The 17,559-nt window shown below is 46.5% G+C and overlaps 1 protein-coding gene across 2 annotated transcripts in view; it reads right to left on the bottom strand.

Moving 5' to 3' along the window:
- The window catches only part of LOC110519238 (transcription cofactor vestigial-like protein 4), a 96,566-nt gene that overhangs the window by 63,873 nt on the left and 15,134 nt on the right, over positions 1 to 17,559 (bottom strand). Inside the window, exon 1 of one of the 2 annotated variants that reach the window (XM_036950957.1) lies at positions 9,266 to 9,802. The exons of the other annotated variant lie outside the window; for it this stretch is intronic. Coding sequence (XP_036806852.1) covers positions 9,266 to 9,347 — 82 coding nt within the window. The 5' untranslated portion in view covers positions 9,348 to 9,802. Of the gene's footprint in view, positions 1 to 9,265; positions 9,803 to 17,559 lie in introns of those variants that run through there. 2 annotated transcript variants of the gene reach the window in all.

Below are 17,559 nucleotides of genomic sequence, written 5' to 3'. Positions count from 1 at the left end.
GAGAAGAGACCAGAGAGAGAGAGGGAGAAGAGACCAGAGAGAGAAAGAGGGAGAAGAGACCAGAGAGAGAGGGAAAAGAGACCAGAGAGGGAGAAGAGACCCGAGAGAGAGGGAGAAGCGACCAGAGAGAGAGGGAGAAGAGACCCAAGAGAGAGGGAGAAGAGACCAGAGAGAGAGGAGAAGAGACCCGAGAGAGAGAGAGAGAAGAGACCAGAGAGAGAGAGGGAGAAAAGACCAGAGAGAGAGAGGGGGAGAAGAGACCAGAGAGAGAGAGGGGGAGAAGAGACCAGAGAGAGAGAGGGGGAGAAGAGACCAGAGAGAGAGAGAGGGAGAAGAGACCAGAGAGAGAGAGAGGGAGAATATACCAGAGAGAGAGAGAGAGAGAAGAGACCAGAGAGAGAAAGAGGGAGAAGAGACCAGAGAGAGAGGGAAAAGAGACCAGAGAGAGAGGGAAAAGAGACCAGAGAGGGAGAAGAGACCCGAGAGAGAGGGAGAAGGGACCAGAGAGAGAGGGAGAAGGGACCAGAGAGAGAGAGAGGAGGCCAGAGAGAATGAGAGAAGAGACCAGAGAGAGAGAAGAGACCAGAGAGAGAGAGAGGAGGCCAGAGAGAGAGAGAGAGAGGAGGCCAGAGAGAGAGAGAGAGAGAGGAGGCCAGAGAGAGAGAGAGGAGGCCAGAGAGAGAGAGAGAGGAGGCCAGAGAGAGAGAGAGAGGAGGCCAGAGAGAGAGAGAGGGAGAAGAGACCAGAGAGAGAAAGAGGGAGAAGAGACCAGAGGGAGAGAGAGAGAAGAGACCATAGGGAGAGGGAGAAGGGACCAGAGAGAGAGGGAGAAGAGACCAGAGAGGGAGAAGAGACCCGAGAGAGAGGGAGGGAGAAGAGACCAGAGAGAGAGAGAGGGAGAAGAGACCAGAGAGAGAGAGAGAGGGAGAAGAGACCAGAGAGAGAGAGAGGGAGAAGAGACCAGAGAGAGAGAGAGAGGGAGAAGAGACCAGAGAGAGAGAGAGGGAGAAGAGACCAGAGAGAGAGAGAGAGGGAGAAGAGACCAGAGAGAGAGAGAGGGAGAAGATACCAGAGAGAGAGAGAGGGAGAAGAGACCAGAGAGAGAGAGAGGGAGAAGAGACCAGAGAGAGAGAGGGAGAAGAGACCAGAGAGAGAAAGAGGGAGAAGAGACCAGAGAGAGAGGGAAAAGAGACCAGAGAGGGAGAAGAGACCCGAGAGAGAGGGAGAAGCGACCAGAGAGAGAGGGAGAAGAGACCCAAGAGAGAGGGAGAAGAGACCAGAGAGAGAGGAGAAGAGACCCGAGAGAGAGAGAGAGAAGAGACCAGAGAGAGAGAGGGAGAAAAGACCAGAGAGAGAGAGGGGGAGAAGAGACCAGAGAGAGAGAGGGGGAGAAGAGACCAGAGAGAGAGAGGGGGAGAAGAGACCAGAGAGAGAGAGAGGGAGAAGAGACCAGAGAGAGAGAGAGGGAGAATATACCAGAGAGAGAGAGAGAGAGAAGAGACCAGAGAGAGAAAGAGGGAGAAGAGACCAGAGAGAGAGGGAAAAGAGACCAGAGAGAGAGGGAAAAGAGACCAGAGAGGGAGAAGAGACCCGAGAGAGAGGGAGAAGGGACCAGAGAGAGAGGGAGAAGGGACCAGAGAGAGAGAGAGGAGGCCAGAGAGAATGAGAGAAGAGACCAGAGAGAGAGAAGAGACCAGAGAGAGAGAGAGGAGGCCAGAGAGAGAGAGAGAGAGGAGGCCAGAGAGAGAGAGAGAGAGAGGAGGCCAGAGAGAGAGAGAGGAGGCCAGAGAGAGAGAGAGGAGGCCAGAGAGAGAGAGAGAGGAGGCCAGAGAGAGAGAGAGGGAGAAGAGACCAGAGAGAGAAAGAGGGAGAAGAGACCAGAGGGAGAGAGAGAGAAGAGACCATAGGGAGAGGGAGAAGGGACCAGAGAGAGAGGGAGAAGAGACCAGAGAGGGAGAAGAGACCCGAGAGAGAGGGAGGGAGAAGAGACCAGAGAGAGAGAGAGGGAGAAGAGACCAGAGAGAGAGAGAGAGGGAGAAGAGACCAGAGAGAGAGAGAGGGAGAAGAGACCAGAGAGAGAGAGAGAGGGAGAAGAGACCAGAGAGAGAGAGAGGGAGAAGAGACCAGAGAGAGAGAGAGGGAGAAGATACCAGAGAGAGAGAGAGAGGGAGAAGAGACCAGAGAGAGAGAGAGGGAGAAGAGACCAGAGAGAGAGAGGGAGAAGAGACCAGAGAGAGAAAGAGGGAGAAGAGACCAGAGAGAGAGGGAGAAGAGACCCGAGAGAGAGGGAGAAGGGACCAGAGAGAGAGGGAGAAGGGACCAGAGAGAGAGGGAGAAGGGACCAGAGAGAAAGAGAGAAGAGACCAGAGAGAGAGAAGAGACCAGAGAGAGAGATAGGAGGCCAGAGAGAGAGAGAGAGGAGGCCAGAGAGAGAGAGAGGAGGCCAGAGAGAGAGACAGGAGGCTAGAGAGAGAGAGAGGAGGCCAGAGAGAGAGAGAGGAGGCCAGAGAGAGAGAGGAGGCCAGAGAGAAAGAGGGAGAAGAGACCAGAGAGAGAGAGAGAAAAGACCAGAGAGGGAGAGAGAGAAAAGACCAGAGAGGGAGAGAGGGAGAAGAGAACAGAGAGAGAGAGAGAAGAGACCAGAGAGAGAGAGAGAGAAGAGACCAGAGAGAGAGAGGGAGAAGAGACCAGAGAGAGAGAGAGGGAGAAGAGACCAGAGAGAGAGAGGGAGAAGAGACCAGAGAGAGAGAGGGAGAAGAGACCAGAGAGAGAGAGGGAGAAGAGACAAGAGAGAGAGAGGGAGAAGAGACCAGAGAGAGAGAGGGAGAAGAGATCAGAGAGAGAGAGGGGGAGAAGAGACCAGAGAGAGAGAGGGGGAGAAGAGACCAGAGAGAGAGAGAGGGAGAAGAGACCAGAGAGAGAGAGAGGGAGAAGAGACCAGAGAGAGAGAGAGGGAGAATATACCAGAGAGAGAGAGAGAGAGAAGAGACCAGAGAGAGAAAGAGGGAGAAGAGACCAGAGAGGGAGAGAGGAGGCCAGAGAGAGAGAGAGAGAGGAGGCCAGAGAGAGAGAGAGGAGGCCATAGAGAGAGAGAGGAGGCCAGAGAGAGAGAGAGGAGGCCAGAGAGAGAGAGGAGGCCAGAGAGAGAGAGGGAGAAGAGACCAGAGAGAGAAAGAGGGAGAAGAGACCAGAGAGAGAGAGAGAAAAGACCAGAGAGGGAGAGAGAGAGAAAAGACCAGAGAGGGAGAGAGGGAGAAGAGACCAGAGAGAGAAAGAGGGAGAAGAGACCAGAGAGAGAGAGAGAGAAAAGACCAGAGAGGGAGAGAGAGAGAAAAGACCAGAGAGGGAGAGAGGGAGAAGAGAACAGAGAGAGAGCGAGAGGGAGAAGAGACCAGAGAGAGAGAGAGAGAAGAGACCAGAGAGAGAGAGGGAGAAGAGACCAGAGAGAGAGAGAGAGAAGAGACCAGAGAGAGAGAGGGAGAAAAGACCAGAGAGAGAGAGGGGGAGAAGAGACCAGAGAGAGAGAGGGGGAGAAGAGACCAGAGAGAGAGAGGGGGAGAAGAGACCAGAGAGAGAGAGAGGGAGAAGAGACCAGAGAGAGAGAGAGGGAGAATATACCAGAGAGAGAGAGAGAGAGAAGAGACCAGAGAGAGAAAGAGGGAGAAGAGACCAGAGAGAGAGGGAAAAGAGACCAGAGAGAGAGGGAAAAGAGACCAGAGAGGGAGAAGAGACCCGAGAGAGAGGGAGAAGGGACCAGAGAGAGAGGGAGAAGGGACCAGAGAGAGAGAGAGGAGGCCAGAGAGAAAGAGAGAAGAGACCAGAGAGAGAGAAGAGACCAGAGAGAGAGTGAGGAGGCCAGAGAGAGAGAGAGAGGAGGCCAGAGAGAGAGAGAGAGAGGAGGCCAGAGAGAGAGAGAGGAGGCCAGAGAGAGAGAGAGGAGGCCAGAGAGAGAGAGAGAGGAGGCCAGAGAGAGAGAGAGGGAGAAGAGACCAGAGAGAGAAAGAGGGAGAAGAGACCAGAGAGAGAGAGAGAAAAGACCAGAGAGGGAGAGAGAGAGAAAAGACCAGAGAGGGAGAGAGGGAGAAGAGACCAGAGAGAGAAAGAGGGAGAAGAGACCAGAGAGAGAGAGAGAGAAAAGACCAGAGAGGGAGAGAGAGAGAAAAGACCAGAGAGGGAGAGAGGGAGAAGAGAACAGAGAGAGAGCGAGAGGGAGAAGAGACCAGAGAGAGAGAGAGAGAAGAGACCAGAGAGAGAGAGGGAGAAGAGACCAGAGAGAGAGAGAGAGAAGAGACCAGAGAGAGAGAGGGAGAAAAGACCAGAGAGAGAGAGGGGGAGAAGAGACCAGAGAGAGAGAGGGGGAGAAGAGACCAGAGAGAGAGAGGGGGAGAAGAGACCAGAGAGAGAGAGAGAGGGAGAAGAGACCAGAGAGAGAGAGAGGGAGAATATACCAGAGAGAGAGAGAGAGAGAAGAGACCAGAGAGAGAAAGAGGGAGAAGAGACCAGAGAGAGAGGGAAAAGAGACCAGAGAGAGAGGGAAAAGAGACCAGAGAGGGAGAAGAGACCCGAGAGAGAGGGAGAAGGGACCAGAGAGAGAGGGAGAAGAGACCAGAGAGAGAGGGAGAAGAGACGAGAGAGAGAGGGAAAAGAGACCAGAGAGAGAGGGAAAAGAGACCAGAGAGAGAGGGAAAAGAGACCCGAGAGAGAGAGAGAGGGGCAGAAGCGAGAGAGGCAGAAGCGAGAGAGGCAGAAGAGAGAGAGGCAGAAGAGAGAGAGGCAGAAGAGAGAGAGGCAGAAGAGAGAGAGGCAGAAGAGAGAGAGGCAGAAGAGAGAGAGAGGCAGGAGAGAGAGAGAGAGGCAGGAGAGAAAGGGAGAGGCAGAAGAGAGAGAGGGATAAGAGGATGAGAGTGAAGACCAGAGAGAGAGAAGAGACCAGAGAGAGAAGAGACCAGAGAGAGAGAGAGAAGAGAGACCAGAGAGAGAGAGGGGGAGAGAAGAGACCAGAGAGAGAGAGACCAATTAGACCCAACCAAATAATGAGAAAACAAAAAGATAATTACTTGACACATTGGAAAGAATTAACAAAAAAACAGAGCAAACTAGAATGCTATTTGAAACAGAGAGTACACAGCGGCAGAATACCTGACCACTGTGACTGACCAAAACTTAAGGAAAGCTTTGACTATGTGTCAAAGTGAGCAGAGCCTTGCTATTGAGAAAGGCTGTAGTGCCTTGCTATTGAGAAAGGCTGTAGTAGGCAGACATGGCTCTCAAGAGAAGACAGGCTATGTATGTGCTCACTGCCCACAAAATGAGGTGGAAACTGAGCTGCACTTCCTAACCTCCTGCCCAATGTATGACCATATTAGAGAGACATATTTCCCTCAAATTACACAGATCCATAAAAAATTTTGAAAACAAATCCAATTTTGATAAACTCCCATATCTACTGGGTGAAATTCCACAGTGTGCCGTCACAGCAGCAAGATTTGTGACCTGTTGCCACAAGAAAAGGGCAACCAGTAAAGAACAAACACCATTGTAAATACAACCCATATTTATGTTTATTTATTTTCCCTTTTGTACTTGAACTATTTGCACATCGTTACAACACTGTATATATATATATATATATATAAAATATGACATTTAAAATGTATATTCTTTTGGAACTTCTGTGAGTGTAATGTTTACTGTTCATTTATTTTATATGCACTTCACTTGCTTTGGCAATGTGAACACATGTTTCCCATGCCAATAAAGCCCCTTGAATTGAATTGAGAGACGCCAGAGAGACCACACAGAGAGAGACCAGGGACAGACCAGAGAGAGAGACACCAGAGAGAGAGAGAGAGACCAGAGAGAGAAAGGGGCTGGTGCACTTCACAAAATAGATGGCATCATGAGGAAGGAAAATTATGTGAATATATTGAAGCAACATCTCAAGACATCAGTCAGGAAGTTTAAGCTTGGTCGCAAATGGGTCTTCCAAATGGACAATGACCCCAAGCATATTTCCAAAGTTGTAGCAAAATGGCTTAAGGACAACAAAGTCAAGGTATTGGAGTGGCCATCAGAAAGCCCTGACCTCAATCCTGACTCTCCACTATTATTCTGACATTTCACATTCTTAAAATAAAGTTGTGTTCCTAAATGAACTAAAACAGGGATTTTTTACTACGATTAAATACCAGGAACTGTGAAAAACTGAGTTTAAATGTATTTGGCTAAGGTGTATGTAAACTTCCGAATTCAACTGTAGACCATCCCACCACAGGTAGACCATCCAACCACAGGTAGACCATCCCACCACAGGTAGACCATCCAACCACAGGTAGACCATCCCACCACAGGTAGACCATCCAAACACAGGTAGACCATCCCACCACAGGTAGACCATTCCACCACAGGTAGACCATTCCACCACAGGTAGACCATTCCACCACAGGTAGACCATCCCACCACAGGTAGACCATCCCACCACAGGTAGACCATCTGTGAAAAAGGTAGACCCGCCACAGGTAGACCATCCCACCACAGGTAAACCATCCCACCACAGGTAAACCATCCCACCACAGGTAAACCATCCCACCACAGGTAAACCATCCCACCACAGGTAAACCATCCCACCACAGGTAAACCATCCCACCATAGGTAGACCATCCCACCACAGGTAGACCATCCCACCACAGGTAGACCATCCCACCACAGGTAGACCATCTGTGAAAAAGGTAGACCCGCCACAGGTAGACCATCTGTGAAAAAGGTAGACCCGCCACAGGTAGACCATCCCACCACAGGTAAACCATCCCACCACAGGTAAACCATCCCACCACAGGTAAACCATCCCACCACAGGTAAACCATCCCACCATAGGCAGACCATCCCACCACAGGTAGACCATCCCACCACAGGAAGACCATCCCACCACAGGTAAACAGATGCTACAATGTATAGGCCTGGGATGAGCAACCGGCTGCCCATGGGGAACTCAGTCAGGGTCTGAACTTACTTTTGAGAGTTAGAATAGTAGAGCACATGTTCATTTTGTGTAATTTTGACATTTGGTTGTGAGTCGTTACCATATTAAAAACTGCAAAACATCTCTCCTCCCCCATGAGACAAAATTAAATGAGTTGTAAAATTGCAATATCTTCTCTCCGCCACAATGGCAAAAATGTGTTGAATTGAAGCACACTTGCTTTAAAAACTACAACATTTTATCTATGCCCACATTGCTAAATTGTGTACAATTGCAGAAATGTACTCTAACATTTAAATTTCTCTCCACTGTAAAGGGGGGATGCTTAAATGTTTTTCTCAAGCTGGTGAGGGGGAGGCAACTAAATATCACTTAGGCCCCCAAAAGGATAGGTCCGGCTCTGACTGCATGTGTGGGTATGGATGTGGGTGTAGATGTGGGTATAGGTGTGGGTATAGGTGTGGGTAGATGTGGGTATGGATGTGGGTACGGATGTGTGTGTAGATGTGGGTACAGATGTGGGTACGGATGTGGGTACGGATGTGGGTACGGATGTGGGTATAGGTGTGTGTATAGGTGTGGGTGTAGATGTGTGTATAGATGTGGGTGTAGATGTGTGTATAGGTGTGGGTGTAGATGTGTGTATAGGTGTGGGTGTAGATGTGTGTATAGATGTGGGTGTAGATGTGGGTATAGATGTGGGTATAGATGTGGGTATAGGTGTGGGTATAGGTGTGGGTATAGGTGTGTGTATAGGTGTGGGTGTAGATGTGTGTATAGATGTGGGTGTAGATGTGTGTATAGATGTGGGTATAGATGTGGGTATAGGTGTGGGTGTAGGTGTGGGTGTAGATGTAGATGTGGGTGTAGATGTGGGTATAGGTATAGATGTGTGTATAGATGTGTGTATAGATGTGGGTATAGATGTGTGTATAGATGTGTGTATAGATGTGTGTATAGATGTGGGTATAGGTGTGGGTGTAGGTGTGGGTGTAGATGTAGATGAGGGTGTAGATGTGGGTGTAGATGTGGGTATAAGTATAGATGTGGGTATAGATGTGGGTGTAGATGTGTGTATAGATGTGGGTGTAGATGTGTGTATAGATGTGGGTATAGATGTGTGTATAGATGTGGGTGTAGATGTGTGTATAGATGTGGGTATGGATGTGTGTATAGATGTGGGTATAGGTGTGGGTGTAGGTGTGGGTGTAGATGTAGATGTAGATGTGGGTGTAGATGTGGGTATAGGTATAGATGTGGGTATAGATGTGGGTATAGATGTGTGTATAGGTGTGGGTGTAGATGTGTGTATAGGTGTGGGTGTAGATGTGTGTATAGATGTGTGTATAGATGTGGGTATGGATGTGTGTATAGATGTGGGTATAGGTGTGGGTGTAGATGTAGATGTAGATGTGGGTGTAGATGTGGGTATAGGTATAGATATGGGTATAGATGTGGGTATAGATGTGTGTATATGTGTGGGTGTAGATGTGTGTATAGGTGTGGGTGTAGATGTGTGTATAGATGTGTGTATAGATGTGGGTATGGATGTGTGTATAGATGTGGGTATAGGTGTGGGTGTAGGTGTGGGTGTAGATGTAGATGTAGATGTGGGTGTAGATGTGGGTATAGGTATAGATGTGGGTGTAGATGTGTGTATAGGTGTGGGTGTAGATGTGTGTATAGGTGTGGGTGTAGATGTGTGTATAGGTGTGGGTGTAGATGTGTGTATAGGTGTGGGTGTAGATGTGTGTATAGATGTGTGTATAGGTGTGTGTATAGGTGTGTGTATAGGTGTGGGTGTAGATGTGTGTATAGGTGTAGGTATAGATGTGTGTATAGGTGTGGGTGTAGATGTGTGTATAGGTGTGGGTGTAGATGTGTGTATAGGTGTGGGTGTAGATGTGTGTATAGATGTGTGTATAGATGTGGGTATGGATGTGTGTATAGGTGTGGGTGTAGATGTGTGTATAGGTGTAGGTATAGATGTGTGTATAGGTGTAGGTATAGATGTGTGTATAGGTGTGGGTGTAGATGTGTGTATAGGTGTGGGTGTAGATGTGTGTATAGATGTGTGTATAGATGTGGGTATGGATGTGTGTATAGGTGTGGGTGTAGATGTGTGTATAGATGTGGGTATGGATGTGGGTATGGATGTGGTGAGGCAGACCTGTTTTTGTCCCCCCCCCACCCCATCAAGAAGTATAAAATCCCTGTTATAGGTGACAAAGTAAGCAGCAACGTTACATAACTTGTCAATGGATCACGTAAATAAACATAGTTTACCTTCGTAGCAAATTATTCCGATGTTGTTGTTCATTTTGTCCAGGTACTGATAGCTCAACAGATCCATTTTCCTAACAAGCATTTAAAAGACCAGCTTTTTTGCTTCTAACCGAGTCGCAAAGAAAAAGGATTGCGACCAGAGCTCGACTTGACGTGGAGGAGTCGACCACACGGAGCTGCTAAACTGCTCAGACTTCAACTCAACTTTTCTACGCGCAAATAAACTCCTCCAATCAAAGAAAAACGTTGAAAAAAAATACTTCCCGATAAAAATCCTAGGGAGTTTTTAAATACTTGTAAAGATATAAAAAGTATTTGTTGGGACAAGAAAAGGGTGTAGCGCCAGTTGCTCCTAACCTTACAGCCAGCTGTAAAGTCGCACTGACACGCAGCAGGCTTGGCTCCGTCCGACTCCAATCTACACCCGTTTCCTCCGAGGAGACGACGAACACTGGGCATGCTCGGTAAATCCCGGGAGAGACTCAAATGTCAGGGATTTTTTTCACAGAAGATCAGCCTTCCAAATGCAGAGCCAGGCAGGGCCGGGGAGGGGAGAGTAGGAGAGAGGGGAGAGAGACTAAAAACAAGGAGGGGCTACTACATCATTTGGGAGACAGGAAATAGTGCCGTCTTGACGAAAATAACATACAACGAGAACTCTATTCAGAATACATTTAACCTAGTTCCTTCTTACAAACATACGGATATTAACTGTGACTTACAGAACTGTGGTTTTCATGAAGACAGTTTGGCTACTATAATTCTGTATGGTACAAGTGTCCTTCAAAATCCACTACTCAAATCTCCAAATACAACAGTATTTCTTGTTTTGATAGGAGAGAGAGAAAAACAAAACAATGCCCTGACATTACCCAAATATATCTTACTATGTACAGTGATGCTGTGCTGCCCTCTAGTGGAACAGAATCACTACTTCCTAGATTATGCACCAAATTGCACACAGGGACCAAATAGGCCTTGTCAAGAGGGGATGTTAATCATTTCATAATCATAATTCAGAGTATGCTTATTATTTCAATACAGATGCATAGATAATGTTATTTTTTGTTGTTGTGTGCAAACACTTTTTCATATCTATATTGTAAATACACTTGATTGTATAAGTTTTGTATATTTTGGTTTGGTCCGTCATGGGGTCTCTGTGTTACCGTACCCTCCTATTGTTCTCTCTTGCCTGACCTTCAGCTAGACAGGTATGTTGTCCTTGGCTCTGCTATTTTTCATTGATCATCCTTGAGATGTTTCTACAACTTGATTGGAATCCACCTGTGGTAAATTCAATTGATTGGACATGATTTGGAAAGGCACACACCTGTCTATACAAGGTCCCAAAATAAGGTCGAAGGAATTGTCCGTAGAGCTCGGAGACAGGATTGTGTCGAGGCACAGATCTGGGGAAGGGTACCAAAAATGTCTGCAACATTGAATGTCCCCAAGAACACAATGGCCTCTGTTAGCAATTGATGTTATTCTTTAATAAACACAGACCCCAAAGCAAATCAGGTTTATTCAAAGAGGACAACTCATACAGAGAGGTAGATGGTCTCCCCTGTCCTCAGTGATTCTCTCCAGTGGTTCTCTCCCCAGAACAAAGGGACAGCGTGTCGTTTTATAACCCAGCCCTTAGCCTGTGGTTGACCAATTAGAATTCCTTGCAAAAAAAACAAGCCAATGGCCAATTAACAAGTATCCAATTTCAGAAGACATATTCCTCCCATGTCTCTGAACCACTGACCTTATTACAGAAAAAACACTTTCGTTTTTACTTCATTGACTTCTGGTCCTTTTGACCTCTCGTCTCTGACTTGTGTATTTATCTTCAACACATTCAACCTCCGTTGTTCTTTAATTTACGAACCACCGGACAAACTGAGCAATCAGGGGAGGATGGCCTTGGTCAGGGAGGTGACCAAGAACCCGATGGTCACTCTGACAGAGCTCTAGAGTTCCTCTGTGGAGATGGGAGAATCTTCCAGTAGGACAACCATCTCTGCAGCACTCCACCAATCAGGTCTTTATGGTAGAGTGGCCAGACGGAAGCCACTCCTCAGTAAAAGGCACATGACAGCCCGCTTGATATTTGCCAAAAGACACCTAAAGGACTCTCAGACCATGAGAAACAAGAGTCTCTGTTCTGATGAAACAAAGATTGAACTCTTTGGCCTGAATGCCAAGCGTCACGTCTGGAGGAAACCTGGCACCATCCCTACGGTGAAGCATGGTGGTGGCAGCATCATGGAATGTTTCTCAGTAGCAGGGACTGGGAAACTAGTCAGGACCGAGGGAAAGATGAACTGAGCAAAGTACAGAGAGATCCTTGATGAAAACCTGGTCCAGAGCGATCAGGACCTCAGATGATGAACCTTCGCCCCAGTCTAACAGGACAATGACCCTAAGCACACAGCCAAGACAGAGTAGGAGTGGCACCAGGACAACTCTCTGAATGTTTTTGAGTAGCCCAGCCAGAGAGACCAGACTTCAACCCGATCGAACATCCCTGGAGAGACCTGAAAATAGCTGTGGAGCGACACTCCCCATCCAACCTGACAGAGCTTGAGAGGATCTGCAGAGAAGAATGGGAGAAACTCTCCAAATACAGGTGTGCCAAGCTTGTAGCGTCATACCTAAGAAGACTGGAGGTTGTAATCACTGTCAAAGGTGCTTTAACAAAGTACTGAGTAGAAGGGTCTGAATATTTATGTAAACGTCACATTTCAGTTTTTTAAATTTTAAATACACATGCAAAAAGAAAGTTTTTACTTTGTCATTACGGGGTATTGTGTGTAGACTGATGGCGGGGGGAAAACAATGCAAGTTAGTACAGAATGCTCAGATCAACCTTTAAAGAGATGGGTGGGGCTCTGGCTTAAGAGATGGGTGGGGCTAAGGCTTAAGAGATGGGTGGGGCTAAGGCTTAAGAGATGGGTGGGGCTAAGGCTTAAGAGATGGGTGGGGCTAAGGCTTAAGAGATGGGTGGGGCTAAAGTTTAAGAGGGTGTGAACAATGGTGAAGGGTGGAAACAAAGGGCTCTCCAGTAGTAGTACCAAAATATTCAAAGGCCATTTTATCAAAAGTGAGTTTACTAGTTTAATCAACTTTCAAAGCATAATTACTTTCCTGTTGTTCCTCAACTCTAGTGTGTGATATACCATGTTGTATCTCTGAGTCTCTACTTTTATCCAATGTGAAAAACACCATTTCACATGTTGCTACATTAGACTGATTTGAGACAGGCACATCTGAACAATATATGATGGAAGGGAGTTGCAGGCAATAAGGGCTCTGTATAATACGAAACACTTTCTTTAATCTGTTCTGGATTCGGGGACTGTGGAAAGACCCCTGGTGAAATGTCTGGTGGGGTAAGTGTGTGTGTGTCAGAGCTGTGTGTAAGTTGACTATGCAAACAATTTGAAATGTTTAACACATTAATGTTTCTTATAAAAATAAAGAAGTGATGCAATCAGTCTCTCCTCAAACTCTGAGCCAAGAGAGACTGGAATACATAGTATTTATATCAGCCCTCTGATGACAATGAAGAGCAAGACGTGGCGCTCTGTTCTGGGCTGTTCTGCAGCTTAGCGAGGTCTTTACCTGCAGCACTGGACCACATGACTGGACAATAATCAAGACAAGATAAAAACTAGAGCCTCCAGGACTTGCTTTGTGGAGTGTGGTGTCGAAAAAGCAGAACAGATCTCTTTATCGCGGACAGACCTCTCCCCATCTTTACAACCATTGAATCTACATTGAACAAAAATATAAAAAACGCAACATGTAAAGTGTTGGTCCCATGTTAATTAATAAGGCTTATTTCTGCATATTGCACCTTTAAAAGACAGTCAGTTGGGGCCCCTTAGCAGCTGGGGCCCAATTCATTAAAACCTATAAAACATGGGCCAAGTATGCCGATGACCACATACACACGTAAACTAACACATACACACGTGACTCATTCCATCTGTTCAGACACACGTCTTCCCTGCAGATGTCCAGACCTGCTCTACATTACTACTAAACCTGTAGCTAACCCACAGCCCCCCCCCTCCTAACCCACAGCGCCCCCATCTCCTAACCCACAGCGCCCCCATCTCCTAACCCACAGCCCCCCCTCCTAACCCACAGCGCCCCCCCCCCCCCCCCTAACCCACAGCCCCCCCCCTCCTAACCCACAGCCCCAAGAACACAGTGTGTGTGTGTGTGTGTGTGTGTGGCCATACTTTTATTTGTAAAAACAAACCTACTAGTTGGTATTTACAGGCTGAGTGTTGCATAACTGTTAATCACCTTAGGGTAGTTACTCAACTCAGAACAAAAGGGACCATTTAACAAAACTAATTGTAGTGACTATTAGTGCTGCCTGCCACTACAGGTCCATTGTGATTGTATCAATACAGACAGTACAGTCCACCCTGTTTACACTACGACAGACAGTACAGTCCTGTCCACCCTGTTTACACTACAACAGACAGTACAGTCCTGTCCACCCTGTTTACACTACGACAGACAGTACAGTCCACCCTGTTTACACTACGACAGACAGTACAGTCCTGTCCACCCTGTTTACACTACGACAGACAGTACAGTCCTGTCCACCCCGTTTACACTACAACAGACAGTCCTGTCCACCCCGTTTACACTACGACAGACAGTACAGTCCTGTCCACCCTGTTTACACTACAACAGACAGTCCTGTCCACCCTGTTTACACTACGACAGACAGTAGTCCTGTCCACCCTGTTTACACTACGACAGACAGTACAGTCCACCCTGTTTACACTACAACAGACAGTCCTGTCCACCCTGTTTACACTATGACAGACAGTAGTCCTGTCCACCCTGTTTACACTACGACAGACAGTACAGTCCACCCCGTTTACACTACAACATACAGTCCTGTCCACCCTGTTTACACTACGACAGACAGCACAGTCCTGTCCACCCTGTTTACACTACGACAGACAGCACAGTCCTGTCCACCCTGTTTACACTACGACAGACAGTCCTGTCCACCCTGTTTAGGAAAGGGGGACACCTGGTCACACTGGTCAGTATAACAACAATGCATTTAACTGAAAAGTGTGTACAGTAAAATAATCACACTACCGTATAGTACGGTCACAATCACTGGGTTGTTTTAAATAACTATCAACAATCCAGTCTTCCTATCTGCATAATAAGTGTTGATGTTGAAGTAGGCTACTAACCTTGTTTCTCTGTCTCTCTGCCCTTAAATACATGTGGTTTATTGAACTAGGCCTGTCAGTTAAGAACAAATGATGTTTTACAATGACTACCTACCTGGAAACAGTGGGTTAACTGCCTTGTTCAGGGGGCAGAATGACACATTTTTTTTTACCTTGCCAGCTCTGGGATTCGATCTAGCAACTTTTTGGTGACGGCCTCAACGCTCAAACCACTCTAACCACATACAGCTGAAGTTGGAAGTTTACATACACTTATGTTTTAGTCATTAAAACACGTTTTTCAACCACTCCACAAATGTCTTGTTAACAAACTATAGTTTTGGCAAGTCGGTTAGGACATCTACGCTGTGCACGACACAAGTCATTTTTCCAACAATTGTTCACAGACAGATTATTTCACTTATAATTCACAATTCCAGTGGGTCAGAAGTTTACATTCACTAAGTTGACTGTGCCTTTACACAGCTTGGAAAATTCCAGAAAATTATGTAATGACTTTAGAAGCTTCTGATAGGCTAATTGACATCATTTGAGTCAATTGGAGGTGTACCTGTGGATGTACTTCGAGGCCTACCTTCAAACTCAGTGCCTCTTTGCTTGACATCATTGGAAAATCAAAAGAAATCAGCCAAGACCTTGGGAGCAATTTCCAAACACCTGAAGGTACCACGTTCATCTGTACAAACAATAATAAGCAAGTATAAACACCATGGAACCACGCAGCCGTCATACCGCTCAGGAAGGAGACTGGGTATTCCAAATGGACAATGACCCCAAGAATACTTCCAAAGTTGTGGCAAAATGGCTTAAGGACAACCATGTCAAGGTATTAGAACTGAAAAAGTGTGTGTGAGCAAGGATGTCTACAAACCTGACTCAGTTACACCAGCTCTGTCAGGAGGAATGGGCCAAAATTCACCCAACTTATTGTGGGAAGCTTGTGGAAGGCTACCCAAAACATTTGACCCAAGTTAACCAATTTAAAGGCAATGCTACCAAATACTAATTGAGGGTATGTAAACTTCTGACGCACTGGGAATGTGATGAAAGAAATAAAAGCTGAAATAAAATCACTCTCTACTATTATTCTAACATTTCACATTCTTAAAATAAAAAGAGGTGATCCTAACTGACCTAACACAGGGAATTCTTACGAGGATTAAATACCAGGAATTGTGGAAAAACGGAGTTTACATGTATTTGTCTAAAGTGTTGTTCAACTGTGTTGTTGTTGTCTGTTCACACTGCTATGCTTTATCTTGGCCAGGTCGCAGTTGTAAATGAGAACTTGTTCTCAAATAGCCTACCTGGTTAAATAAAGGTAAAATAATAAATAGACAGAAATACTTGATATTTATTTTTAACTAACTCACTGAGACTGGTCCAGTTCTATTATGATGGGCAGTGGCAGTCCAATTACAGGCCTACAGACAGCGTGTTGTCGTCTCCTAACCCACCAGAGAAGACAATAGTCCAAGCAGCCAACAGTCTGAATGGGATCAGTGTTCTACAGCTGTCCCGATGGAGAGTTCTACATTCTGAATGGGATCAGTGTTCTACAGCTGTCCCGATGGAGAGTTCTACATTCTGAATGGGATCAGTGTTCTACAGCTGTCCCGATGGAGAGTTCTACATTCTGAATGGGATCAGTGTTCTACAGCTGTCCTGATGGAGAGTTCTACATTCTGAATGGGATCAGTGTTCTACAGCTGTCCCGATGGAGAGTTCTTCATTCTGAATGGGATCAGTGTTCTACAGCTGTCCCGATGGAGAGTTCTACATTCTGAATGAGATCAGTGTTCTACAGCTGTCCCGATGGAGAGTTCTACATTCTGAATGGGATCAGTGTTCTACAGCTGTCCCGATGGAGAGTTCTACATTCTGAATGGGATCAGTGTTCTACAGCTGTCCTGATGGAGAGTTCTACATTCTGAATGGGATCAGTGTTCTACAGCTGTCCCGATGGAGAGTTCTACATTCTGAATGGGATCAGTGTTCTACAGCTGTCCTGATGGAGAGTTCTACATTCTGAATGGGATCAGTGTTCTACAGCTGTCCTGATGGAGAGTTCTACATTCTTCACAGTGTGTGAAACATGAGACAATGGACTCCTCAGATAACCAATGAGAACACTTTTCTTTAGTTTGGATTAAGGGAGGTGGGAGGGGGGAGAGGAAGGGGTGTGAGAGGAAGGGGGAGAGCAGTGTGGGGGGGTGAGGCCTTCAGTGTTAGTTTGGTTTAAGGGTGGTGGGAGATGAGGGGGGGAGTGAGGCCTTCAGTGTTAGTTTGGTTTAAGGGAGGTGGGAGATGGGGGGGTGAGGCCTTCAGTGTTAGTTTGGTTTAAGGGTGGTGGGAGATGAGGGGGGCCTTCCGTGTTTGTTTGGACTAGGCATGTTGTATAGAGGTAACCTGATATTTCCTACTGTTGGGTGGCGATGTATCTAGCCCTGTCTCTCACAAAAACCAGGTGGAGGGTGGAGCAAAGAACCTGGGTGCCAGTTACATCTCTGAGAAACAACCGGGGAGCAGAAACAAAGAGTAACAATACACAGCAACTCCTGCAAAGGACAGCACTTTGTTTAGAACAAAAATACAATACATAGTTTTTTTTAAAGCACTGGCATTTCGGTCAGAGCGCATTTTAAAACAGCATCGTTTGGATTGTGTGGGAGACTCAAGTATGGTTCAACAAAATACAAGTGGTGTTTTGTAACTCAGTCAGACATAGCCCCCGACCAGACAGACACACGACAACACATGCACACACAAATCCAAACACATTTGATTTGTCACATGCGCCGTAAACAACAGGTGTGGACAAACAGTGAAATGATTACTTAAGGGTCCTTTCCCAACAATGCAGAGTTGAGATAAAACATTTCATTTAAAAAATGAAATAGTGACAAGGAATAAATACAAAATGAATAATGAGTAAAAGAAACATGGTTATATACAGGGAGTACCAGGTAATAACATGGTTATATACAGGGAGTACCAGGTAATAACATGGTTATATACAGGGAGTACCAGGTAATACCATGACTATATACAGGGAGTACCAGGTAA

Source organism: Oncorhynchus mykiss, chromosome 17, assembly GCF_013265735.2.
Source record: "Oncorhynchus mykiss isolate Arlee chromosome 17, USDA_OmykA_1.1, whole genome shotgun sequence".
In the NCBI taxonomy this organism is placed as follows: Eukaryota; Metazoa; Chordata; class Actinopteri; order Salmoniformes; family Salmonidae; genus Oncorhynchus; species Oncorhynchus mykiss.
The sequence above is the reverse complement of the archived record's forward strand: the minus strand, read 5'-3'. Positions and strand labels throughout refer to the sequence as shown.